General features: G+C 39.6%; 1 protein-coding gene across 6 annotated transcripts in view; it reads left to right on the top strand.

The window, feature by feature from the left end:
- LARS2 (leucyl-tRNA synthetase 2, mitochondrial) overlaps nt 1-27,963 on the top strand; it is a 94,343-nt gene that overhangs the window by 53,506 nt on the left and 12,874 nt on the right. For all 6 annotated transcript variants that reach the window (XR_011139737.1, XR_011139736.1, XR_011139735.1 and 3 more), the window contains 7 exons: nt 2,071-2,169; nt 4,934-5,071; nt 13,943-14,046; nt 15,054-15,236; nt 18,701-18,870; nt 19,948-20,025; nt 21,640-21,751. Coding sequence is in view for 2 of the 6 variants with exons in the window: in XM_068935653.1 (XP_068791754.1) it covers nt 2,071-2,169; nt 4,934-5,071; nt 13,943-14,046; nt 15,054-15,236; nt 18,701-18,870; nt 19,948-20,025; nt 21,640-21,751 (884 nt within the window). In the remaining 4 variants the exon portion in view is untranslated. The remainder of the gene's footprint in view (nt 1-2,070; nt 2,170-4,933; nt 5,072-13,942; nt 14,047-15,053; nt 15,237-18,700; nt 18,871-19,947; nt 20,026-21,639; nt 21,752-27,963) is intronic.

Raw genomic sequence — 27,963 nt, 5'->3', positions numbered from 1 at the left:
TGCATCTTGTCAACATTGTAATCATTATTGTTTGTAGCCCATCTATATAAGAAAAGAAGCAGCCTAAATCAGATAGCTAGGGAGAGAGATGTCATGAAGATCAGCTATGTAGTCTTGAGGGCTGCTTAGATACCCTGAACCCGGGAATCTGCCTGCAGGTTCTGCATAGGGAACTAGCAGAACGTGAGTTAGTCAGAAATAATGGTATACAGGATCACTTTCGTAGCCTAAAAGGTGGTGGTTTGCTGAAATTTTTTGGTTTGGTTTACTTTTTTATTTTGACCTTTATTTGGCTTTTACTTTTGTTACTTTATTTGACAGGTATTTTCAATATTGCTTGTTTCAAATCCTTTCTGAACCATTGCCTCCATTGTGTGCCCAGTCATCCTTATCCCCCGTTTTTCCTTGCTCTGAGGAGTTAAGTCATCCCTTCCTTTAGTCATTCTCTCCACTGACAAGGCTTCTTTCTTTAGTTGCATTTAATATTTGGAATTACTGAGGAAAACAAGATGGAAAGATAAAAAAGGCTGTGAAAGCTCAAAATTTGAGTTACAGGAATGTAAGCAATCATAAATGGAAAGAGATACATAAATTATTCATTCTTATGCAAGTTCAGATAATCAGGTTAATTGTCTGAAGACTGTCTGAGCAGATTACAATATTGTGCCTAATGCATATATTTTGAAAGATGCCCATGTTAGTGCTCTATGTTGGTGAGCTAGGTCCGTTTAGAGTACAGGCAACAGCAGAGATATGAAGCAGGTGTAATTATGGTTCAATGATTGTAAAGTATTCTTGCTTTTGACTGAAAAGCCATTCCGTTTCAATATAATACTGTATCTATTTTATGTTGACCAAGTCTCTGCTTATATGTACTATCTATCAACAATCGTTATTTTATATTAGAAAGCGACTAAAAGTGAAATTCCTTTACTACGTTATTCCTGTTGAAGGAAAAACTTGCTGATAGAAATGGACCTTGAGCAGAGGCAGTGTGAAGGAAAATGCTGTAAGCGGTGATACTCTCATCAACTTGCCTTGGCAAGCCAAGCTGAAGTATCAGGCAGGCAGACAGGTGTTGTAGCTCAACCATCAAGCTTGATCACAGACTAGAGGTACAACTGGAAAATATTAAATAGCTAGCGGCCACTCTTTATTAACATATATTATATGCAAGTTTGTCACAGGTGGCAGAATTCCATTAATATTAGAGACATGTCATTGTTTCAACAGTTAGAGTTTTAAAGAGGGATCATTTACAATAGATGGAAACTTACCAAATGTGGTTATTGGCTCCATTAAGCAAATAATTTATATTCAGGGAGAAATTAGAGGAAAATAGCCTGAGCTTCTAGAACTCATTTTAAAACTGTGTTTATCAGTGCTGCCAATGTAACTCCTAGCAAAAATTGATTTGCAATAATCACAAATTAAAAGTGTGCTACAAGGGCTAGAACAGACTTGATACATCTCGGTAGAAGCTGAAATTAAACCAAGTTCATTTTTTCTGGGGTTTTAGAAATGGAGTCTTCAAAGACCTTTTCGTGACGACAGTCCGTGAGGGGTGACCAGCCTGCTCCTTCTGCTGAACGTTTACGAAATGATTTGTCTGATGGTACCTAAAGAGGATGATATATATTCAGTACCCATTGACCTGATGGCAAAGCGCACTTGTCTGTGCTTTAAGACTTGCTTACTCTTTGTGTAATTTTTTCAAAATGTGAAGCACAGTCTTGTTTTTTTTAATGCCAGTTGTGTTGTAAAAAATTCCAGGAGCATAGGATTGAGAGGGCAGTCCTGTGTTGTGCAGTCTTCCACTATTGATCCATCTTAAAGCCATTTAGGCTTTTTTTGGTTTGTGTTTTGATTTTGTTTGTTTGGGAGAGAGAGGGAAGGAGAGTTGGCCCTGTTTCATATACTGGACATTTTTCCAACATATCACTGCTTTAATTGTTCAGTCTTCCAGTTTTCGTTCTGAATTTCTTCATGGCCACTCTGTACCTGTTTGTTCTTGTGCCAGGCTTGTTACTTATCTAAAAATGGTCTCGTCCTTCCTTCTCTCTTGCTCAGGTGCAAGGCAGCTGCAAGGCGAGAAACTGATACCATGGATACATTTGTTGACTCTGCTTGGTATTACCTGAGGTACACTGACCCTCACAACACCGAACGGTAAGGGGTCCAGACCCAGGGCCATGTGGTGGACAAATCTACTCTACAGAATAGAAGGGAAGAAAGGAGGAAGAAAGAGACTGGATGCTCCGGTGCTTCTAGCTTCTGCCTTTGCAGAAGGGCAGTGTAAATCCATATGCTGCCCTGATTTCATGCCTACTGTCTGTCCCTGAGTGCAGGACAGAGTCGACTAGGCACTGGTTGTGCCCGGTCTGGGAGATCTATGAGGGCAGAATGTGCAGACACAACTACGTAAGTGCAGGAGCTGCAAGGCGAGGGGCAGGAGTTTGCATGAAAGGGCAGTATGAAACAGGGCATAGAGGAAAAGTTCAGCTGAGGAGCTAAAGGAATTTATTAGTGGAGGGTGCCATCAAGAATAACAGCCTACTGCAACTCTTCTCTCTGAAATTGTGGTAAGTTGCATTGCGTGTGTCCTCCCCAGTAACAGACTGACTATTTCAGGGTGTAGACCGATGGTGCAATTCCACTGGTAAGAGGAGGATTTTGGTGTAACATCCAGCTGCCCAGAACGACACCTTAAATTAGCTCTTTTAGAATTCTGATAAATCTTGCTGCTTCCTTGTGTTCAGACTTGAAGTGATGTGGCATCAGAGTAAGTTCTTGCTGTGTTGTTACTTTGGCTGTATGCATAATTAATAAAAGGAGATTTTTCTTGTGCTGCGTATTAGCGGCTACAGCACAAAGAGCATGGGAAGACAGATTAGTTATTTAGCTGTTTACCTGCTTCACAGTCTGCCTGTATTAGCACTACTGATTATGCCTTGAGGCGTTGTGTCAAACACGGCCTTAAAGCAGCCTGCACGGAGGCTGACTCAGTTGTCCAAAAGCAGTTTACATACACTGGCCAAATTAGATTGTAGCCTGCAGTCACTGGATGAATAGCCGTTACTATTTCTTGGGCACATTGAGAGCCATTGTGTAGGACAATATGGTAGCAGCAAATTAGATGGGTATTTTCCATAGGTCATTCAGTTATTGCCCAGATAAGTAGAAAAGGTCTAGTAAAATGCCTTCCGTCTTCCTGGAGAATCATGCAAAATGAGCTTCATGTTGGTAAATAAGTCTGGTAGGGTCTATTTTATTTTAATTATTGACATTTCCATTTTAGAATTCATGACCTCCAAGTAACATCTATTCATATACATACAGCATAGACACTTTGTTGAGAAGGCCACATCAAGAAGGCCATTTGTCTGTTTTGGCTGCCTGTTTTTATGTGAGATAAGACAGTAAAATATACAAGTGCTTTTTCTTGGTTTTTTTTTGCAAAGAGGAATTAGTGAAACGGTGCTGGTATGTAGTCTGAGAAAGATAGAACTGCATTTTTTAGATATTGATACCACACTTAGGACTGTTTTTTTTGTGTTTTTGTTTTTTTTTCCTCCCAGAGCAGCGTCTGAATTCATATTTATGCAGAGAGATTTAAGTATAGCTGGACAAATTATATTTTGATACTGGCAGCAGTAGTTTAGTTAAACAAATCAAAATTCTTCTCTGGACACTTATTTCATATTAACTTTTAAGTTTGTAGTAGTCTTGCATTATGCAGAACGCTTTCTCCCCAGTGACAGTTTGAAATATCTTTTTGTGCATGGACAAGAAGAGCTTTTCCAGAAGCTGAAGATGACACAATCAGGTGTAATGTCAAGCTGTCAAAGTCACAAGCTCAATGTAGCTAAATCTGTTTTATATTGAAATAAGAATTTCAGACTTCTGTGCTAGATCGTTAGATATGTTTGATATTTCCTTTCTTTTTTTTTTTTTTAAGCTAAGCTGCATATACGTAAACCCTTTACTTCTATAATCATATTTCAAACACCTAGAATTGGGGAGAAGTTTTCTGTTGATTTTGGAGTCCTGTGTACCACAGTAAGTTTTAGCTTGTTCCATGATAGACAAGAATTTCAGATCCAGTGTTGCTTCTGGGTTCATCTGTGAAGAAGAAAGTGTTACTAATATAAAAACTGCGGATGAAATAATCAAACAGGCTAATGAAACAGGTAAATTTGTTAGAATGAGACTGCAAAATGTATGTTGAGGAAACACAACGTATATCAAAATAATATTTTGCAGGCAGGAAGCTGTTGCATGAGACATAGCAATATTTAATGAAGCAATGAGCAATGCTAATAAACCATGCAGGTTACCGCCAATAACTTAGTAAATATGCTGGAAATGGCATCCAACCTTCATTGTAAATCCATAGAGCATTCTTCAGTTCCAGTACCCATCTGACTCTTCAGAATGACAGGAGTTATGACAAGATGTTACATTGCCCCCTAATGGCAACATTGCAAACCTCCAATTAAAAAAAAAAAACCTGTTCTTAAATGGGCATGTCTTTCATCTTCTTTAATAGTAATATATTTTTATGCAAAATTTGATATCTCTAAGTACTAGAAAATTCAAATGGTGGCCAGACGTTATTTCTGAAAAAAATCCTTTAAAGAGCAAGCAAGTGTTTTCATCACTTTCTTAAGTGATTAGGTGAAATTTTAGTTGCACATCTAAAAGGTATGAAAATCATATTTTATTGGATCTGTTTCTCAGTGGCGATTACAATTTTGTATATAATTTAGTGAGCATATCACTTCTTTAAAAATTAAGAAGAACTGATATTAAAAGTTTCATTAGATGTGTAGCTCTCAGGGAACAGTCAAGTATGATGAGCTACTTCAGTAGAGCTGATCTTTCTTTTCTACATTGTGTTTTCTCTATCTTTTTCTATTATTTTGTTTTTCAGACCCTTTAATAATGACTTGGCTGACTACTGGATGCCTGTGGATTTGTACATCGGAGGAAAGGAGCATGCAGTTATGCACTTATTCTATGCTAGATTTTTCAGTCACTTTTGCTGTGATCTAAAGATGACCAAGCACAAGTAAGCATTATGTATTTCTAGAAAAAAATCATTTAAGCTGCATTCAGGTAACAGGAGCATTAGTGGAAAATTTTGAGGTGGTTGAACATTACATCGAATAAGCCTGAATTTCCTTGCTTGTCTGTCTTGGCTAAATACTTGGTTTCTTGCAGCCTGTTGTAATTTCTGTATGTATGCATATGTAATGTTTGTATTATAAGAGTATTACTTGCTTCAGAGCAAGTGATAAAACGTTGCTGTAGATTTTTCAGCCTGCAAAAGCTTACATCAACTAGTAACTTCAGGCATTTTGGATAGTGCTATTATTTCAAATTAGGTAATTTGCTGCGCAGTTAATAATACCATTCATTTCAGAGGAACCATGCATATGTAGAAAACTAAGCACTTCTATAATTCACTGCAGAATTGGAGCTGAACAGTGTAAAATAGTTCTTGATAAGAAAAGGTAATGTGTTTATGCGCTTATTTATATTGTTATTTGATTACTTTGACTACTCTTACTGCTAATGCAGAATCCTTTCCTTTGGTTAGGGGTAAAGTTTGAGGCGGGAAGGAGAGTCATTTGACCTGTTCTTTGTTCTCTCAGTTAAGTTCTCAAATGGCTGGCCCTATTTCCACTGAAGTTCTGCCCTTTCTACCCCAAAATGCCATGGCAGGAACGCCTCAGCTGGGAGGATATTAGTGTCAGAACCACCCAAGCGTGAAATACTGCCCTGTGCTCTGTTCTCCCACCAGCAGAGACAGATGAGTAGACAGAGGTGCAAAACAAGTGATTCCATGAGACTAGTTGCTCAGTAATTTCTCATTTGGCAACTCCTATGCTTTCATGCTTTACTAGTATCCACTCTGAAAGCATGATGTGAAAGAGGAACATACATACAAATGGCGTTGAGTTCTCTTGAATGTAGTGGTTTTGCTACACAAGTAGAGTTTAAGTAGCTGTGCACCAGAAAAAGATGGAGTAGTTAAAGGGGCTGTTGGAGCATTTCCCCAAATCATTTCATGGTCATTTGATGAAAATAGGTGATGCTGTTTCCACTGCTGGTTCTTGCCTGTGAAACAGTTTGGATGTGGTGATTTCTGGGCCTGTGTTTCACCCTGTGATCTCTGGCTTGCATAGCTGCAGCGGGAAGGCTGCTCTTTCTGTGAGGAACTGGGACTCCAGAAGCCAGTCCTTTCTGCTATAGGCACTAGTCCTTGTAGGAGAGAATTTCAGAGCTTATTCTTGCAAGCAATTACAGGCTAATCAGTGCTGTAAAAGACTTACACTACTGATCTATGAGCTGTCTAGCGGAGCTGCAACACACAACAAGAAAAAGTTCTTTTGCTTTTGTTCTGGGAGTTGTTCCCAGAAAACATTAACTGTGGTGGCTAAAGTATTGTCATTATTAACTGAGACCACATAGAAGGGAAGGTTTGCTTGCAAAGTAAATGATCCGCTCTCATGTGCAACAAAGTGAGCAAGCATGGCAGGAGGCCAGTTTGGCTGAACGGAGACCTCCTGAGTGAGCTCAAGCACTTAAAAAGAAGTCCATGGAAAGTAGAAGCAGGGATACGCTACCCCTGGAAGATTGTGGAAGCATTGCCTGGACAAGTAGGGATGGAATTAGGAAAGGCCAAAGCTCCGCTAGATTTGAAACTGGTGAGGAATGGGAAGGCAGTAAGAAAGGCTTCTGCAGCTACGTTGACAGGAAGACCAAGGAAAATGTTGGCCCAATGCTAAATGGGACTGAGGGCCTAGTAATAAAGGACAATCTCTGCCTTGGCCTTTTGCTGTCAATGTCTGTGCCTTAGTAGGAGAGTTTAAGGGAGAGAGGTACTACCCACTGTAGAATAGGATTGAGTTAGGTGCCACTTAGGTAACGGGGCATCTTCAGATCCCTGGGACCAGATGAGATGTATCCACGGGTGCTGAAGGAGCTGTCTTGCATCATCGTGAGACTGCTCTTTATTATTTTTGAAAGGTCCTGGTGATCAGGGGATGTCCCTGATGACTGGAGAAAAGCAAATGTCATGCTCATCTTCAAGAAAAGGCAAGAAGGATGATCCAATGTACTTACAAGCTAGTCAGCCTCACCTCAGTCCCCAGGAAGATTATGACACAAATCCTCCTGGAAGGAGTTTTCAGACACGTGGAGGACAAGAAGGTGTCTGGGAGCAGCCACCTCAGGTTTAACCATGGGAAATTGTGCCCGACTCAGCTAACCGTCTTCTATGATGAGATGACTGGCTCTGTGGGTCAGAGGAGAGCAGTGCATGTCATTTATCTTGCTTTTAGTAAGACTTACGACAGTGTCTCCCATGGCATCCTTACGGCTAGACTGGAAAGATACAGACTGAATGCGTGGACTACAAAGGCGATGGAAAAATTGTCTGGACTACCAGGCTCAAAGGGTAGTTGTCAGGGGTTCAGAGTCTGACTGGCAGCCAATTACTAGTGGTATCCTCAGGGGTCACTAGTGAGGCCAATTATGTTTTAACATTTTCGTCAACAACCTGAACAATACAAGAAGATGCAGCCTCCGCAAGTTCATGGAACGCCATGCTGGGGGGAGTGCTGAAACTCTGGATGGCTGGGCTGCCATGCAAAGAACTTTGGACTTGCTCCTCCAACTTGTCAAAGTGCTGGCAGCAATCCTTTGAAGTTCATCAAGGACAAATGTAGATTCCTGTACCTGGAATGGAGTAACCCCCTGCAACAGCAGGGGCTGGGGCTGATTGTGTGGGGAGCAGCTCTGCAGAGAAGGGCTTTGGTAGTCCAGGTGGACATCAAGTTGAACATGACTCAGCAGTACACATGACAGTATACTGTGCTGCATTAGCAAAAGTATGGCCAGCAGTGATTATTCTCCCCTGCTCATTACTCATGGAGTGACATCTGGAATATTGTGTCCAATTTTGGGGCCCCCATTGAGAGGGATGTTGTCAAACTGGAAAAGGTCCAGCAGCGGGCAGTAGGGATGGTTGAGGGCTGCAGCGTGTGGCATACCAGGAGAGGCTGAGGGAGTTGGATGTGTTCACCCTGAGGAAGAGAAGGCTAAGGAGAGGATCTAATTGCAGTCTACTGCTACCTAAAGGAGGATCGTAGAGAAGGCAGAACAAGACTCTTCTCAGAGATGTACAGAGAAAGGACAAGGGGCATCAGACACAGATTGCAGCAAGGTCCATCTGAATAGAAGTATTCCAGAGTTCCAGTATTCCAGAAGTATTCCAGGAAGAAATATTCCAGAGTTGTCAGACCCTGGAACAGTTTGACCAGAGAAGTTATGGGATCTCCATGATTGGATATTGGATATACTGGATATAGCTCCACCACCTGGGTGGAGCTCTGAGCAGCCCGCTCTAACTTTGAAGTTAGCTCTGCTGAGTGCTGAAGGTTAGACTAAATGACCACCAAAGAGCCCTTCCAACCTACATTATTTTAAGACTTGGTGATTTTTATAGCTATGTTAATTTGGAACGTGTATTGTTCACAGTCTGCTGTGACAGAGCTGCACCATGAAAGCTGTGTGGTGTAGACTGGGCTAAGTGTGGTAAATCGCAGAAGTACACAGGAAATACTGACTATGTCTAGTGACAACAGGAGAGAAAATCAAAATTGCTTTCTGTAAAAGTAGTTTGCAAGATTGTACAGAAGTCCTGTGAGGGCGCATACGTAGTCTCAGGAACTGTTGCACATGTGAAGAAATGTTAGAGCATTGCCCTTAGGGTCTGTTGTTTGTACTGCTTATGTGTGTATTCAGAATGCAAGATGACTGTAACAAATACATCATCAGGCATAAAATTGTCTGCTTGCCTTAGCTTCTACACAAGTTAAAGCATTAGAGGCTTCTAAGCAGTGAAGTCAAATTAGGGTTTTGTTTTGATATGGGAATTGTAAAGTCCTCTATAAATATTACCACGTGTTAGAAATTTGCTTTAGCATTTGTCAGAAGCCACGTTTGCTCAGTCTTCTGTTAGGATTGCTCAGGGAGTGGTCTGAGAGATCCAAAAAGGGTGATGAGACACAACAAGCTTATTGTTAGGAAGCTTAAAATCATGCTGTGGGAGCCCACAGTGGCAAGGGGGAACGTAGTAAAAGGTTAGAAAACGCTCCCCTCTTGTGACTTTTAAATCTTGTGCTGGTAGCTCAGGTCTGTTCACTGATTAAAGTAGTAAAAATCTGCTACATCTCAGCTGATGAGTGATACAACCATTTAAGATGTTACGTGGTACCATGACAAATTTTAAGAGATGCCCCTATAAATCTGTAATAGTCTTTCATTTTGATAGGTTTTCTTCATAATAATTTTCATTATTTAGCTCCTATTCTCTGACTTTCAAATCTATTGGAATTTTTCCTGGTAGTCTTTATTTCTGTACTAATAACTGTTAATGTAATAATGAGATTGAAAAGAAAAATTCAAAATTCTGTAGTTTGGATTTTCAAAGCAACCTACTCTGTCTTCTTCATGAATGATATGCATTATAGTAGAAATATACCCATTCATTTACAGGCATCGCACATGCTTTCATTGAAAATGCAATGTTTGTAGGCATCTGAAATTGTAATAAGAGTAGTTTAATAATTAGAGTAGTTAATAAGAGTAGTTGTAATAATTGTAGTTTAAAACTGCCCTGAATAGGGAGCATAATTTCTCTCTCTATTTTTTTTTTAATGGGTCGAACTGGAGGTTTTGGGAGGATTTTGCTCATTTTCTCTAATACTGACAAAGTAGGATAAATAGCACCCTCTGGGTATCGATACACGTGACAACACATTAAGCCCAAGTTGATGTCATCCTGTTTTAATATTCTGGATTGTAAACTGCAACAGTTCTGGAATTAATTCACAAGCCAGCCAGCCCTCCCAGTTGTGACCACCCCTGGGAGAGGGGCCAGGTAGGCAGCTGGGGCCAGCAACTACATCATCTCTTCCAGCTTAATCCACCGTGGCAGATGCGTTGACACCCTCAGTTACACCTGCTCGACCGTATTATTGCAAGTACGAGTTACACAGAATTTGGCTCTTCTCAGGACTTTAGTAATCAGTTCTGTTTGACGAATAAGTGTAAATGGAATCCAGCATATGCTCCCGGAAGGATTAGAAAGCAATAAAAAAAGCTTATTGTTGCTATTAAGTCAGCAGGTTTGACTCCGATAGAGAGCAAATCTGTTGAGTAAGAAAGTTTACATAGCTGCACTGCAAAATAAAAGGTATCTGTGCGGCAGAAATATCTTATTCTGTAGAGGGAGGATGTTAGAGCCTCAGTAAGTTCTTCGGGGACTTTACTATTAGTGTTGATTTTTTAAAAAAAGCACTCAGATATGCTGTATATCTGATATGTATGACATACGTATATGTATGGATTGTATAAAATCCAAAAGTGGAATGTTATTTGAACTTTTTTCTGCCTAAAATGATCTCCCCCCTAAAATCACTTATACTCTGGCCTTTTACAGGCAGATGGAGCTACGTGCAGGTTTCATGAGCTTCTGAACTCCCCTGACAGTTGCCTGACCAAGGTCTTAACTCTAGGGCACAGTACTGGGCTCTCTCAGCCTTTCTAAAGATATGGGATGCAAATATATTCAGCAAGTTCCCTGCCCTTCTTTTAAGTCCCAATATTTATCACCGTTGCAGGCTGCAGAGAGTCCTTCCAGCCAGGTCATTTGTAATTGTAGCCAAAGTCCCGCTACCTGCCTTGCCTGGAGCAGAACCTGGGGCCTGAGGACGTGGCACGGAGCAGGGGGTTGCTGATCTGTCAGCCACGCTTGCCCCTCCAGCCAGTGCGTGCTCCTGCGTGGAGAGATTATTTATCATCGAGATGAACCCTGTATGTGGAAGTTAGTGAAAAGCAATAGCCGGATTACACACCTCGTGGCTGTCACAGCTGATCCTTCTGTGAGATGTCGGAGTGCACCGGTGGGGTCCCACCTGCCACGCGGCATAGGCAGAAACTGCACACAGCTCCAGCTCACAGGCGGCTATAGGCGTACCCTGTTCCCACATGCTTACAGTTTGAAAAGCGATCGAGCCCTTAAAAAGAAGCTCAAGCAGCCTCTTTTGTTTACTGCGCTGGAGAAGTCTGCCTGTCTGAACACAGCGTAGTTTCGGTTGCTTTCTCGTGGCGTTGCTCAGAAGGTACTTATAACGGCAGGCCACGGGTTTGTGTTGCAGTGCTCGCATCAGAACTGCGTCAGGTATGATGGGCTGCGGCGTCTTTGCCCTTCCCTTCCCTAGCCGAGCAGCTGATGGGTTTCTTTGCGGGGGAAGGTTGTAGGTGTGCCGTTTTATTAACGTGAATTAAAATGTAACTCTACGTGCGACCGTGAGATGGAGCCATCGCAGCGCTAGCAAAACCATTCAGCACATGGGGAGAAACTCGGTTCAGGGCTGTATTTGTTTCTGAGCCCGGTATCTATTAGATGGGCTCTGCCTTTCTCGTTTTGGGCATTTCTCCACTCTTCTGTGGTCTCCCACTAGGAACATGTTTGTGTTTTTTCCCCCCCCTCCATACTTGGTAATGTATTTTGTATTGCATTTTTGTAGCCTCTGTCAGCATAAACAAAAATAGGAAATGTTCATTGCTACATTTAGCTTTTAATAACTTGGCATATGATCTGAACTAACTCTGTCATTCAAAATAAGTGTTCCTTGAAAAATTGCTTCCAGTTGGGAGTGCTATATGATGTTGATGTTCTGGCTATTTCATTAGTTTTATTATTTTAGATAGCAACAGATGTAGCTCTTTTAATAACTGTTTTAGATTTTAGACTGACGTGCTGAGTGATAGGAGAGAAAAATCTTTTTATTCTTTCTTTTTGTAATTTCTTTAGTTTGTGGAGCAAAACAAGGCTTGCTGTCTCTTGTAAGTGTTTTTACACCCATTTTGTTGCTAATAGAATGACGAGGCTTTTGGTTAGGTGTTTGCATTTTGCAGTTGCCTCAGAAGATAAATATTTGAGACTGTGTTGCCGCATCCTTGTAAAATACTGTTTCTTGTTTTTACTGTCTAAACTTGACTTCGACTCTCATTTCCTTAAGTTCCTTTAATTTATTTCGAAGCAGCAGAACTTTTCAGGCAGCCTATGAAATACTGTTCAGAAAATGTTTATAGAGGTGCCTGGATTGTTACTTTCCATACTGTTAATAAAACCAGGCAGTACTGTAGAGACCTGTGCTGCCTGGGGACTGAATGGTATCGCTATGTGCCATTCCTTGCCCAATATTTAGGAGTATGCAAAATATGCAAGGAAGAGAGCTCTTGTTCAAGCCTGAGTATGCTGAAGATAACATATGAAGCCTGTTGCTTTCTCTCTCCCAATAAAAAGCTTTTCTTTCAAATATCTCCTTACTTCAGAGTCATCAAAAGCATTGAACGAACAGCAATTGGAAGGTATCTGCTTTAATTTGGTTAAAAAAAAAAAAGCATACATTAAATGATAATGATTTTACTATATTATTAAATTACTATGTTTTAAATCATGAGATAAATTGTCATATACTCTATATTTCATAATGATGTAAAATGCTAAACTGACTCTAGAAAACTAGAAAACTGAGTAGTGTTTTGGATTATGCCTTTTTATATGTGAAGGAAAATGTAGGCGCCTCTTTTTACTATTTCTTCTTTAGATGGATGGGTTTATTGTAACTTTTTGAAAAAATATGTAAATATACAAGTGATGCATCCTTTGTACGTAAGTGTATTTTGGTAGGTATTTGGAGCTTCCTTAAGTAGAAGAGTGGGGGCTCACTCAGGTTATTTAATGTTGAGCACACGTGTTAGGGAGGTCAGCAGTAGCCACCACTCATAAGCAAGTCCTCTAGAACGATGGTCCCCAAAGCCTTTGCGCCTGAGGATCCCTGGAGAAGATTCCCCAGACCCCACGCTTCGTGGGTCTGGCTCCGTACCTCTTCCCTGGCCAGTAGCGTTCCTGGTGTGGCCACCACAGCTGCCTCACCTTCCCGACCTGTCAAGTGGGCACTGAAATCTCTAGAGGTTAATTGCATTGACTTTTTCCAGTGAAAACAATGACAGCCATCTGAATCAATGAATTAGAAACGTAAGATCACTGCGAGAAGGTGGGAGCAATAGTGTATCTGTCAGCCAGAGCGGTGTGTTTACTTAGAATTTATTGAGCACACTACTGCCCTTAGTTTTGGTGCTTTCAAGGCTCTATTATCTCCATCATAGACACATCTGATAACTTGCTCTTCCTGATGCAGATTTTACTAGAAAACTTAAGTTTTAATGTTTCAGATGCTAAATAAATTGGTCCACTGACATGTGAACTTTCCAGCTTTGCAGTTTTCTAGTGTACTTTTTTTTCCTTACAACTAGGCCTTGATGGCTAGTTCTGTAAAGGGCAAGGCATACAAATGCTTATGTTTGTTCAAGAAACTGTATCTTCTCAGTTTATGAAAAGAAATGTGCAGTGAGATTTTGATTTTTTTTCTAAACACTGTGCTCCTCAGAGAGAAGTTAGAATGAAACATTTATAAGGAAATGAGGCCAGGAACTTGAACACGTTTACAAATGGAGATTTAGTTTAAAGTTAGTGAACTTGCACAGTTTGCCAAGAAACCTTAGTGTATTATCCATAATTTTATTTGAAAAGTGATTTTAGAATAACTCAGTACTAAATCAGGATGCAATGATCTGTGTGGAATACAAATAAATATTTATACTTGTCAGCTAGCCATCATGAATAAATGCAGAAAGTATTCTGACTTTCACAGGGGACAACCATTTATATATAGTCAACTTAAAATTCTTCTTTCATTAAATAATTGTGCCTAATTGACTCAACATCTGAGGCTTATCATAGAAAGAATTTTTGACAGCCGTTCTTGACAGACTGGGTTCTTTTTCCTTCCTTCCTTAGGGAGCCTTTCCATAAGCTGTTGGTTCAAGGTCTTATCAAGAATCAAACATTCAGATTAACAACCACAGGCCAGTATCTGAAGAGAGAGGAGATTGATTTCACTGGTAAGAGAGACTGCGTGGGAAAACCAGCACAGGTGCACCCGGAAAGTCAGGGGCTACTTCAGTCGAAAGGGATATACAAGTCACAGTGCAGGAAAAACGCAGCAGAGAAAAATGAATCCTTGTAATATTTGAACTGGGAAGTGGCTTCTGTGAGTTTTGAATTCGTGTGCCAAGTCCCCAGAGACACTACTACAATCCAGTGGCTTGTAATTGTGACCAAACACAGAAGCAGTACTGTGATATTATTTTAACTTCAGTGTAGTCTGAGTCCAAAGCATCCGAGTTGGTTAAGACAGTGCTCAGCAGCTTACTGAATGCAGCTAGTAGTCCCAGCAAACAGACCGCCTACAAAAACACCATTGCAACAGCTAACATGGTTGTTGGTATATGCAGTAGATACTAGGCATAAGTATCACAGGTGTAGAAAGAAGTACTGTTTCTCAGGCTCCTTCCAGCACTTTTACAGTATAAGGTGGATCAGCAGCCTTTGTTTGAGGGACTGCAGCAACCAGAAGGGCTTGGTCGTACTTGCCTCCCTTGAACACTCCTCTTGCTCACCTTGTTATCACCGCTCTTCTCCTGCATACAAACCCAGCGTGAAAAAAAAGGATACATTTTCTGCCTGTGATCCTGTCTTCTTCTGGAGAAGCTAGGGCTTGTCTGTAGCAGGTGATTTTGCCTGGGTGTACGTGTATCAGTGCAAATCCCCCTCCCTATTCCTAAATTCGTGTAACATAAGGCAGTTTCTTATCAGGATAACGTACCAAAATTAAAACCTATAAAGCTAGGATGCCATTTATGGTAAAATATGTAAGCAGGAACATTTTGGGAGGGAAAGGGTTTTAAGTTTTATACTGTTTTTTTTTTCTCTTTAAACTGTTTGGAAACCCTCCTTCTACCCCCTAGAATAGAATTTCTTGTCCCTTAATACGTTTAGAGAACAAAATCCATTACTGTTACAAAAGAACAGAATTTGCTTTAATATTTTTGTATGTGTTACTGTTTAGGGACTGAACCAGTTCACCTAAAAACTGGTGAGAAGATCCAAGTCACTTGGGAAAAAATGAGCAAATCTAAGCACAATGGAATAGACCCTGAAGAATTAAAGAAAGAGTATGGCATTGACACCATACGTCTTTACATTCTGTTTGCAGCTCCTCCAGAACAAGATATTTTGTGGGATGCTAAAAGTAAGTCAGATTCTTTCCGTTGCTTTTTTTCTAGTGTATTTTTAAAAAACACACACACATGCACACAAGGCCCAGGAGATGTATACAAATCTTGTTGCCTAAGTTTTGGTACAGTTGAATCAAAAAGCTGGTATAATAAGAAGGTTTTAGTGTTTGTTTCTTCTAAAAGAGAGGGTAACAAAACTGTCAGGAAGAAGGGAGGCTTGCAAGATCACTGCAATCAACCGCATGGTACAATGCCTCTTTCAAGCGAAAACTAGCTGTATGAAAAGCACTTCTTTTCCATCAGTATTTTCTTCTGAAATAATGAGAGAATGCAAAGGCTGGGTCTTGTTTTCTTATTTTCTGATTGACTATAATTGACGGATTGAAAATGATTATTTTAAGATTGTTTTCTCCGTTTTAAGATGCTTTGTTTTCATCGTGTTATATTCCAGATAAAACTTTGCAATTTTAAACTATTTTCTTTTATCTACATGTGCATGCAGTGGCTTTTATAAGATGGACTAAGAAATATGAGTTGAAAGAATCGCATAAAAAGATAATCAGAATTCTCAGTAGCTAATAGATGTACGCACATGACATACTTTTATGAATTTAGTTCTGCCTTTGGACAAGATATTATTTAGAAGTTTTACCCTTGTACACACTTATTTACTGCCATCATGCAGTTTGTCATACTAATAGATCTTAATTTCTATTTATTATCATTTTAATGTGGACTTGGTGCATACATTTCAGTGCAACTGTCTTGTTGCCTAGGGGGCTGTAATAAAGCACTTCATACCTGGTTTAAAATACATGCATTTCTTCTTTCTTTTGTCTTTTTGCTGCTTTGTTCAGTCTGTACTAAGCATTATTTCAGCTGACTTCTGTCACCCTTTACATGTGCATGTGCGTTCATTTCCAAATTACTGCTTTTTTGTTAAGCTTGGAATCAGGCTGTAACTCCTGGATCGCTAAAGATACTCAGGTGCACAATTCCCACTTGAAGTCGGTAATTCAGTAATCCACAATCTTTTTACTGTATTTTTCCATCTTGAAAACGGAATAATGAAATTAGTGTGAGAGCCAGGAGTACAAAATGTTACTTGTAAAATATTGCTAGAGCTGGGTGGTTATACTGAAACATTCTGTAAGAAAGCTAAGCACAGATAGGTGTAGGGCTACGAAAAATACAATTAGTCCTTCAAACCAGGCTGTTTACCAACTGAGAAATAGAAAGAAAGATTTCGCTGGGTCACATCTTGATAAAAGAGTATTGGAAAACTTGAACATAATAAGATGTTAGCAGCCTGAAGATATTTCCAGGGAAAAAAACGGAGAGGAAAGCATATGAGAAGGATTCCATAAATCTGCTTTAAACTCTGGCCTGTATTTTTTTATGGTAACAGAATAATGAACATTTAAATTGAAGAAATCAAATAACTAAATAGGAAATTGTCTTAATGAGAGAATATTATATACTGGTACGCAGTTACCGTAATCCTTTTCCTCTCTGAGTGTGTTTAGACAGTGTTTTGAGGATTGCTGTTCAGACTAGGTTCACTGTCTTTTCAACAGTGGGCATGAAAGCAGAGTCCCACACCATTCCCTCCCCTCTCCCCTGGTGCAGGCAAGCAGTCTTCCAGAGCGTGCAGGACCAGATGTGGCCAAGCTTACCCAGCAGCTTACTACACCATTGCTATAGTCCAAATAATGCCCAACCTACGTGGTGCCCAACGTGTCTAAATGATCTACGAGCTCTTGATGTGAACAGGAGGTGGAAAGTTTGGGGAGTGCATCGTACTGCCAGTCACTCCCAAGAGAGTTCATGAGGGTCACGTAGACATCATCAGTGAGATCGTGTTTTGCTGTTCCAGACACGTGGAAGTCTTTCATCTAGTGCAGTCAGACAGGTAATCTCTGTAGGTTACAATCACTCATGTGTTTTTTACTTTTCCCAGTTTTAGTAGTAAGCCTGATCATCTTCTCAGGCATACCTGCTGGAGCAGAACTGGAGTGTTGTGGAAACAATTCGACCCTAGGTTTCCGAGGAGCAGAGTCTCACGCACATACAACAGCTAAATTAATTATTTATTCAAATGACGATAGGACAAAGCAACAGCTTGAGCTAGGTGCCTCTGGGGAGGGACCCAGAACAAAAGAATTCTTAAGTAATTACACTTTTTACAGTCTTATTTCCCCGCCTGCCAATGAAAGTCTCTTCCAGTCGTCTTTACTGAATCGGTGGTCTCTTTCCCTCTCCCTGGTTCGCATCTACATCCCAGGCCGGTTGCTAGACGGTTGCTAGACATTTGCTCTGTTCCTGCTCCACAGTACCTTATCTTATCCGAAGGTCAGCCGTTACTTCTCTTCGTTCTGGTCACTGTGCTCTGTATCCTTGAGGGCTGGTTCTAGCTGATTTTGCAGTCACGTCATCAGCAATGTTCTTCGGGTTACAGTTCAGTCCCGTGGCCTGCAGGCCTCACCTACTTTAGGCACTTATGCTAGACAAGAGTCAGGCTTACGCTAAGCTGCAGCTATGTTGGCCACAGTTCCCTTCTCTAACAGGAGGCTCTTGCCAGTTGGAATATTTTAGGAGATGTTGACAGTGTGCAGTGCAGCGTGAGGTAGTGGTGTGCAGGCTAGTAGAAACCCCACACATCTGGAACGGAAAGCAGTAAAGCCATGCCAGTGCCCCACCCCAAGCCATGCCTTCACAAGTAGCTCTGCACCACATCACGTGGAGGAACTGGCCATGAGCAGCGCTAGCTTGGGCCTCTCTCCACCACCGTCCCGAGGTCACGTAAACACATTCTTAGAGCAGCCGTGTAGCAGGACTGATGCCTGTAGGACCAGCGTGGACGTAATCTCTCAGTTCCAAGCTAAGCTGGGTCAGAAAGATGGTCCCAAGGGTCAGGGCCTATAGTCGTTAGCACGGTACACCTCTGTAGCAACAAAAGGATATGTAGTTTTTAAAAGCAAAGTTTAGAAGAAACCTTTCCACTTGAAGAGTATGTGTGTATGTATATATGCATATGTGTGTGCGTGCCCATATCCATATATGTATATACATATGTATGTGCATAGAGAGAGAGAGAGTATGTATTCTTCCATGAGTTTGGAAAATGAAAGCATATAAAAGGATTGTTTTCTAGAGTCATTAAAACACAAGATGAATATTCTAGCATTGACATAACATTAGCTTATTTTATAGTTTTAGCAAATGGTTTTGATATATACCTGTTCTGAAGTCATTGCAGAAAATACTTTTGTTTTATATAATTCTTTCTTTCCATTAAAGCAACCCAGCGTTATTTTTAAATGTATTTGTAATTGCATTGACATTTTTGATGCACAATATAGGGTTTTTTTAATGTTAAACTCCAGGGTACAGTTTCCCTTCTGCTTCTCTTTAAAGGTTTGGCTTGGTTCGTTGTAACTGAAATCGGTTTGTTTTTGCAATTCTTCATTAAATTCAGCTGATGCTATGCCAGGTGTTCAGAGATGGCAGACACGCCTGTGGACCCTAGTAACCAAACTTATTGAAGCGAGGACGTCGGGAACCATGCCCAATCCTGAGCTTCTGAGTAAGAAACAGAAGGCTGAAGCCAGAAAGATCTGGGAGCAGAAGAATCTGGTGATTTCTGAGGTGAAAAGAAAACACTTATGTACTTTGCGAATGGCTAAATAAGTTGCTGCTGTTGTTAAAACTGTACATTTGACTTACAGCGTTGTTGGAGCAAAACATTTCTCCCAGATGAGTAGCTTATAAAATATTCTTTAAAATAGTCTCTGTATAAGTAATTTTATTTGCCTGCAAATTCCATGGGACACAGCTCTTCTGCAAAGTAGTAAGGTTTGGATAGGCAAAGTTTCTCTGCTGTGTGCCTCGTGTAAAGGATGAAGTGTTATGGCATTAAAATGCCTGGATTTCAGTCTGAGTTTGAAATAACTCCATTTTCCAGTGATAAAGCTATAGGTGAGTTATGCGCATCATCCCTTTTAAATCTGCTTGTTTAAATCTGCTTGTTTCACACCTCGTTATCCGATATGCTGTGTGTTTCATGCAGAGTGAAAAAAAAATGTTGGAGAAGTACATTAGCACATCCTAAAAAATTTTATTATTGAATTAAGCGTTCGTCTGTTGTGTTAATTCTCACGCTGTGATTAGTGTCAGTTCAATTATGCAAGACTCAGAAGGAGACATAAATACCTGTAACATGAACTTCAATTTTTTTCCTGCACATAAAACCTTATCCTGATTTAAATTCTGTGGCCAGGAACCTTCCAAATTTTTTAATGGACTTTTGAATTGTGATCTTGCTATGTAAGAAAGAGCTTTCACTGGCACTACTGGATTTACAAGTATGAACACTATTTTTGGGGACAAAGGGAAGATATCTTACTGAAGGACACAGAGGGTGTTTCCTAATACACAATTCTAATTGGCATTGATTGAAGCTTTTAACATTTTGAAACAGAAAGCTGGTCAACTGAATTTTTTACATGATTCTTATTTTCACACACACAGGTGGGTGTATATATGATATGATATGATAGATGACATGCTGTTGAAGTGATTTCCACGGGAGAGTTAAGATAGGCATATTTCACAATTTGGAATTGATTAGCCAACATGATTTTTCATTTAAAACCCCAATATTTCCATGTGTGAGAATTTTAAGTAAGTCGTGACAGAACTTTTCTTTTTCTTTAATACAACCAGGTAACAGAATATTTCGCAAAGGATCATCTGTTTAATGCAGCTATTTCTCGACTGATGAGCCTCAGTAACATACTCTATGTAAGTATGCAATATGAATGACGGTCTGTGTCTTTCAATCCCTGTTCATATATATGTCTGTACACAAAGCGAGAGCTGCTTGAACTGAGCTTACCATACCAAGAGTTATTTACTGTCATTACCCTTGTTACTGACTTTGGGAGCCTCATGCACTTAGGTTGCATCACTCATTTCAAAAGAAGTACATTCTAGTATCACTGTAACCCCTGCACAGACTGTGTTTTCCAGGAAGAGCATGGAAGTATTAGAGCCACTAGGTTCTGGTGTTTACATCTGCATCCTGAAATTTCAAAAGGATATATTTTGCTTTGTTCTGTTCTTTGTACACTTTTGTCCATAAACAAGTTGCGTAAGTAGTTACATATAGTAGTGCGTTATAGATTTACTAAACATATTGATTAAAAAGGTTATTCTTTGCATGGAAAATCACACGTAATCTTACATTCTTCGAAGAAGAAGGCTTTCACCTCTAAACTATCTGCTAGTAATAGAGCTTGCAAACTCCCCTTTTAAAACAAACGTAAAAATAACTTCAGCTTTTAGTATTTTTAATTTGGGCTATTATGTTGTTTATCAGCCAGAGGTGATAGATCAAATATAATAAACTGTTATCTTGTATTTTATTACTGCTTTTAGATCTAATTGAGCACTCCTTCAGATATATGAATGTAATACGATCTAGACCAGAAATCAAATTACAAATTAGGATTTTCCAACTTTGTCTTGAAATAGCATCTTACACCCTGTAGACTCCAAGGAGATATTGACAAATTCAAGGAACTTAACAAAAAATAAAGTAGGACAGGCACAAGTGCTGTAATTGTAAGTCTAGGGCACTGTGTGCTATTGGGAAGGTGACACAGATTTCTTTTTATCTCCAGCTCAATGATTCATATGCATTTGGGGCTGGTAGATGGTGATGAGTGAACATTAAAAGATCAGTGTCATACAGACAGCCAAATGTTTGAACACTGTACTATCTCCTCATATTTCAAGAACAAATTTCCTTCCTTATAACATGTTGATACTTCCTCTTTCAGGCCCATTTGAAAGGAGGAAGTGGGGAGGTGGATGACGTTTAAAAATAGAAGACAGGTAGCAGTTAGTAAAACTTACTCAAATCTAGTTTGCACTGACCTCATTAGTATCAATGACAAGTCACCATCTGATAGCTCTTCTGTAGTCTGCGTCAAACAAATCACTGGTTTTAGACAACTTTCTAGTAGACAGGAGCTGGTGTCCATCACACCCACCAAATAATTCTCCTTACCTGACATGTATTGACGTTCTGTCTCATTAGAGAAGCAAATGACAAAATAAACACAGAATCTGAACTGCCCTTATCATGGGGTGTGATCTCTCAGGGTCAAAACAGAGGCAAAGAAAGAAAAAACTTTTTCAGCTGCTTTTAGTGCTGCATCTTTTCTATTATGATACAATGAATAAAGGAATTAAGATTCAGATTTGGTCAATATTGTGAAATTATACTATTCTGAACGTAGACATTGATTTTTGTTTTTACTACGTTTCCTTCTTAACTAACCTACTTCTCTCTCCCCACAGGAATATATACATTTACATTTCGTTTTCTTTTCCTTCTGCTTTTTTCCTTAGCAAGCTTCTCAACCTCTTATTCTCCATAGTGCAGAATTTGAAGATGCTTTGGCTACGCTCTGCATTATGGTTGCACCTATGGCTCCACATGTTGCATCAGAGATGTGGAAAGGTATTTATATAAATACACTTTTTTTTATCTATGTTGCAGGGGGAAAAAAGACGGCAAGTTTGCAAAAATATCTTTAAAATAATACATGTCACTTCTACCTCAGCTCTACATCTGTCTTGTCACCTTCTTTCAAAGACAGAGATTTTGTAATGTCTTAATGCCCGTCATCTACTCATAATTCCTAAAAAAAAAAAAAAAAAAAAAAAAAAATTGAAACTTGTGGTCTTACCACATCTCTCTGCTTTTAGTTTCTTTCTCTTCGCATCCAAAAGTGGAGGTTTTTTGAGAGTAGGCAGAGGAAGGGAGAAGGAAGAAAAAGTCAAGAGAGGACCTGCATGAGGAAGGAATGTATATGCCTGTGGCTAGCTGTCCTTTCATATGAAAGGAGGTTTCGGGCTTTTTAAAGAGAACTGTTTTAGAGTCTTCGGACTAAAAGTACTTTCTTTCAGGAATTCAGGCTAAGAGGACCATGTCACAGACTGTGTACTAAAAAGAATAAAAGAGTGTTAAATGCAAATACTATTCTGGTAATATTCTCCAGAGGCCGAGGGACAGTATGTTGTGAATTAACCTCTCAGGGGAGAGTGGGAACAGCAGACAGGAAATCTTTTTTTAAGATCTGTCACAGCTGTAAACCTTGAGGTCTGAATCCCATGTGGGCTAAGTTGTGTGGCGCTGCTGCAGTTACAACCTGTGAAATAGAGGAGGTACATGCCGCAGTTCAGCAGTTACTTTACAGTTTTGTTGGAAGAAGTCCCAAGACGTATGTGGGAGGATAGGAGTATATTCTATGCTAAGACGGGTCACAAGTTAACTGTGTGGTTTTGGACCTAATGTTAGCTTTTGCATGCCATTTTAAAAGTTTTATTTCTCAGGATCATCGTCCTAGATCTTTGTGCTTTCAAGTTTTGACGGAGCAGGGCTAGTAAATGGCTTAGATTTCAGAGCTGTACATGATAGTATAATATTACCAACTGCCAAATCTAGGTTGCTCTTGATCATGGCAATAACATAGGGGCACAATCTCTGGAAACAGCAAGATATTTCTGTACGTATTAGGGAAGTATTTTTTTTCTGTGTTTTTATTAACCGTATATTGAGATGCTTTAATGAAAGCTTAATTATTTAAAATAAAGCATGGCATCAGACATGATCCATTTGGAGAATGCTGACTTCAGTCAATATTCTGTTACAATATGAAGTATCATGTAATTAAAATTATACTTAAACGGAAGTAATTGCCACAATTTGTCTTCTGCTTTGGTTGAGATGGAGGCAGGGGTCGTCAGGGCTAATTACTTACACAGTGCCTTGTGAACTGTGAAATTCAAATATGTATTAGGGAATACAGAATTATCAAGTATGTTTGATAAAATTACAATGCTCGCTAGGATATCTGAATTAACATAGTTTGTCAAACATAAAGCTTAATCGTGTACCATTCTGAATGTCTTCCCGTTTTACTAACATCACTGGAGAATGAGAATGCTAAGCATTTTCTGGATCTCTCTCTGATGTAAGAATTAAAAGGAAGCATAATAAAAATTGGGATTGTACTATCCTCTACCGCTGGCCACGTCTGAAGATACAATTTTGTTTGTGTGATCTGAAGACTGCACGTTGACATTCAGTGCAGCTAGTATACTAAAACATTTTGTGGTGATTATTGACCAGAGAATTTTATGACAGAATGTGAAAAACACATTCTCTGTTAACACAATCATCGTTACAATTCATTAACGTTATTAAACTATTTTTTCAGGAGAACGTATGTACATTTAACTACTGCTTTGTGGTAAGAAGAGTATTTTATTTAGAAGGCGCCAACATTTAACGCTTCTGTCCTGGGATTAGGACTTCTGGGGAAAAATGTCCGACTATATGCTAGAGGCAGCTTCCCCGAGTTAATGTTTTTTATGATCAAGGTTTCTGAATTTGCATTCTGGTTCCACTGAGTGTTGTTGATCATCTGATATAGCCAATTTCTTAAATTTTATTATGTGTGGGTAATAATCTTTTCTTATTTTAAGTATTTTTAAACTGTAACTTTAAAAAAATAAGCTAAATTCTGCATTTAATCTTTCTTGGTGCTTCTGTTCTCCATACATTGCCAGAATAATCTCTGTCTTTGTTCCTTGGCTTTACATCTAAAAAGGAGGGATAGTGCTGCTTCCTGTCGTGTAAACTGTTCAGGAAGAGGACTTTATATATTATTGACTCTATAAATAGCACTCACAGCAGCAGACCGCAAAGCTTTGATGGAAGCTTTTGTCTGCTGTTGTAACGCAAATAAGAAACAACACATAAGCAACATATTTATAATTAAATATTGACATTTCATTCTAAAATATCTTGTACACAGCTTTTATTTTCTGTTTGTTTTTAGTGATGAAAATAGGGAACATTTTTATCTATACAGGGAAAATGGAAGGTAGTAAATATGGAAGCCCTAATAGTTAACTATCAGGCAGATAATTTTAGAGTTGAGTAGGAACACTGATCTGCAAACTCAGAACTTCAGTTTGATATCTCAAGGATGCTTCTGATGTAACGTTTAGATTTTAAATATAGCGTAAGGTGTAACGTAAAATTAGGTTGACTCAAGATACAGCAATTTTTGCTCTTCTGCAGCTGAAAAATTATTATCCCATGGGATTCAGTTTATATGTGACCATCTTGTTTTCATGCACCAGGTAGAAATGAAGAACTTGGTCTTTTTCTGTGCTGGTTGAAGAGCGTACTTAAGTACCAGCAGGAAATATTTCCAGTTTGAGTGAAGAGGAAGGCTGCTTGAATGCTGTTTCATAAGCGCCTCACCTTTCAGCAGCTGAACAATAGTAGCTGAGCGCTTTGATATTTTGTGTGTGAAGTGGTTCTTTCTGCTGCTTAGAGGAGGAATGCTTTTCAGTATTTTGGTGCATGGACCTAATGGTCTTAGTTATGCAGTATATTCACTCGTTTATAGCTTCATGGCATAAAAAGCTACTGTAGCCCCTCAGTGTGGGGAGAGTTCATTGGCTGATGTCTTGGCAGTTTGTGAACAGAAACAGGATGAGGAAATCTGTTTCCTTCCTGAAACCTTGTATCTGAGGAATATACAGACACCATTTGGGACTTTTTTTGGTTTGTTTGTTTGAGTAGTACAGTATTGTGCTGTCCAGACAAGGATACGAAACTGCTTATTGTGAGATGTTAAATGTTTATTAGAGAAGGCACATGAAAGATATGTACTGATGATAAACACATTTTAAAGATGTATTTAAATGAAATATAATTGTTGGTATTTGTAATGGTATGATTCTCTTAACAACATTTTAACTGTCATTACAATAGCTCTATTGCAAGAATGCCTTTGTTTGAATGCAGTCTTTGCTCGAGAAGGCTTTTTGGAAGAGCAGAGCTGAATGGAAGCTAGTTAACATTACAGATCTTCATGGAAAATCTGAATTCAGAAGTCCTGTGCAAATACAAGAAGCCTGATTCAGAATGAAAACTTGTTTTTTCCTCCAAGAAAATAATCTAAAATGAAGGATAATCAATGTATAGGAATGGAGGAAGGCAGATCAATTTCTGAAGGCTGAAAGGAATTCCTGATTCACATGGATTTTGCTAAACTGCAAACACATTCTAGAGTTAGCTCTAATAACCCGGGCTTTTCAGAAGCCCTCTGATGTTCCAGATCTGTCACTAAGGAACGTATAAAACGAATCTCCTAGCGTTGTATTCAGTAAATGTAAATTAACGCCTTCTTGACCCACTTGCTTGCTGCCAGTAGCAGCACATAGCTTTTCTCATAGCTGTTTGGATATAGCTAGGGTTATATTGCTGCAGTTTCTTTGATATTGCAGGCTGTTGCACATATAATTGACCAACATATTTCTCCTGGACTGCAAAAAGGTGTTTCTGATATTCCACTTGCCTGAATCCGTCCAGTGAAAAGATCCATTAAATAAAGTAGCAAAAAAGTCTATCAAGAACAAAGTAACAGGATAACAATCCTGTACTTGGAAAAAGCTGCCAAGCCAATAAGATACTGATCCAGAATGCAACTCCGCTAACGGTTAGAAATACCTACTCTGAGTTTGAAAGCTCTACCTGCATGTCTTCTAGTATAATGGATTTTTACTTAACTCAGATCTCTATTTTGATTTTGCTAAATCCAAGGGTAATCAACATTTTGACAATGCACCCTCATAGTCTCCTTGTACTGCTCCTCTCTGATCTTCTTATAGCTCTTGTTAGAAAAGCTCTAGTCTTAAGCTCTTGCATGGGCTTTGCTTCAGATGCCTTCATTAATTTCCTTTTATTTCACCTTAAGACTTCCTCCCTCCTGTCATCCTCTGCTCAGTTAACTTCTCTGTGCTGGCCCTTGTCCCTCACCATGCCAGCCGTTCCTCACTTCACACTGTAAACACATCCTTCGCTGTTGCCTGCATAGGGTGGCATCAGACTAGCTGTACCGTTGCTAGAATTTCACAGATAAATTTTTCTGATGCCTCTGTCCATAAGACTGGAATTGCCTTGCTGTCTTGATACAGGATTTGCCTCCAAATCTTCCTCCTTAAATCTCTCTTTAAAATGACAATCTGCTCTTCCCTTAAAATGGCGTCTTGGGGAAGTACTATTTTTATGTAACATTCATGAGTCGAGTAATACTAATAAAACATTGCCATGAGCTTAAACGTTGTTATACTTGTCTCCTGTCCCTCCACCGCAACTCATTTACAGTAGTATAATATAGCACTGTGTTTCAGCTTAGGCTCTGATCCTGTGAGTTACTGGTTAGGGAAACTGTTTCTGTATTGGCTCAGTGGTCAGTAAAAGTCCATTCGAGCAGCTCCAGTTGCAGCATCAGGGCTTCCCATTGAGTGCAAGAGTTATCCTTGGTCTGTCCCTAGAGCTTACTGTGCACATAAGTTCTGTGGTAAAATGAGCAGAGATGCACTCGATGGGCTCCCTGTCCCGGCTCTGCAAGACAATGTAGAGCCATAAAAGCCAAACACGTGAAAAAAATACAAAGCCAAATACCTCCTGCTTCATAATGCCCACTTCACTAGGTGTTCTCCAGTACGGTAAGATGGATAGTGAAATAGGATGTTAATGTTTTCACAGGAAAGGTCTGTGAGGTGATTGGTTCTTCACTTGTCGAGCAGGGCTTTTGTGCAGCGTGTCAGATTCAAGTGGGAAGGCTGGGCGCGGGTTCTGTCTAGATCCTTTCAAGCGCTGAAGCAGTTGCAGCTAACGACAGTGAAGTGTCTGGTCTTGCCTGTTTTATTTGGGAAATGTGAAACAAATCATGGTTGCGTTTTCTGCGTTTCAGAGCTCTCAAAATGTTAATTAAGACAGGAAACCAGTCAGGCAACATAAGTAAAACCTTCATTTTGGTTTCCTGTCAAACTGTATTTTCTGAAACTAGCTCTGTTGACTTTTGCACTTTTTTTCAATGTGGATGAGCTCATGGCTCGTTTCGTAGCAAGAAAATGAACTAAAAAAGATTGACGTTGTACTGTAGTCACGCTTTATCTGCTTCAGGATGTGTTTGCATATGTTTTATTGGACGGTGTATTAGGGTTGACAGCCTTCGCAGGGATTAAAAGTGACCCTAGTTTTGCCTTTGTAGGTAGAAACTCTTGACTTAGATCAGAAAGTTTTTTAAATAGGTTGAAGAATCCCCTTCAACAGGAAGATGGGGAGCGGCTAGCGTGCGTGCTTCTGCCACAAGGCATGTGATCAGCTGGAAAGAAGTGAGCTCATCTCTATGTGCAAAAGCCAAAAAGGGAAGAATTTAGCAGCTGTTTTCTTTAAAGTCGACGTGAAAATGAATCACCAATGTGAAGATTATTTTCTGCTCAGTTTCCTATCTTTTGCTGTTTCAGTGCCTGAGCTACTCTTGCAAGAGAAAAAATACAGAAGGAATCCGTATCTACTGAAGTGTTCGATCAGTTATTTACCTAACGAGACTGTAACTCAGTTGTCGCTCTTAGGAAACACATGCACGTTCTTGCTTGCCGTTAGAAATAACTCCCACCAGTCCACCACCCTGTCCCCTTCTGAATCATTAAGAAAATAGCAAGTCTGCGTGTGTCATTTATAGGAGTGCTTTGTCTCAAAAAGCCCTGACAACCATCTTGCCGATTTCATTTTGGAGGAAGTTGCGTTCTCTTTCTGTCTTTGTTTGCTGTTACGCAGAGTATTAGTGTAAGCAATCCGAC

Source organism: Struthio camelus, chromosome 2 (assembly GCF_040807025.1).
Source record: "Struthio camelus isolate bStrCam1 chromosome 2, bStrCam1.hap1, whole genome shotgun sequence".
Classification (NCBI taxonomy): Eukaryota; Metazoa; Chordata; class Aves; order Struthioniformes; family Struthionidae; genus Struthio; species Struthio camelus.
This window is presented reverse-complemented; position numbering and strand designations above follow the sequence as displayed.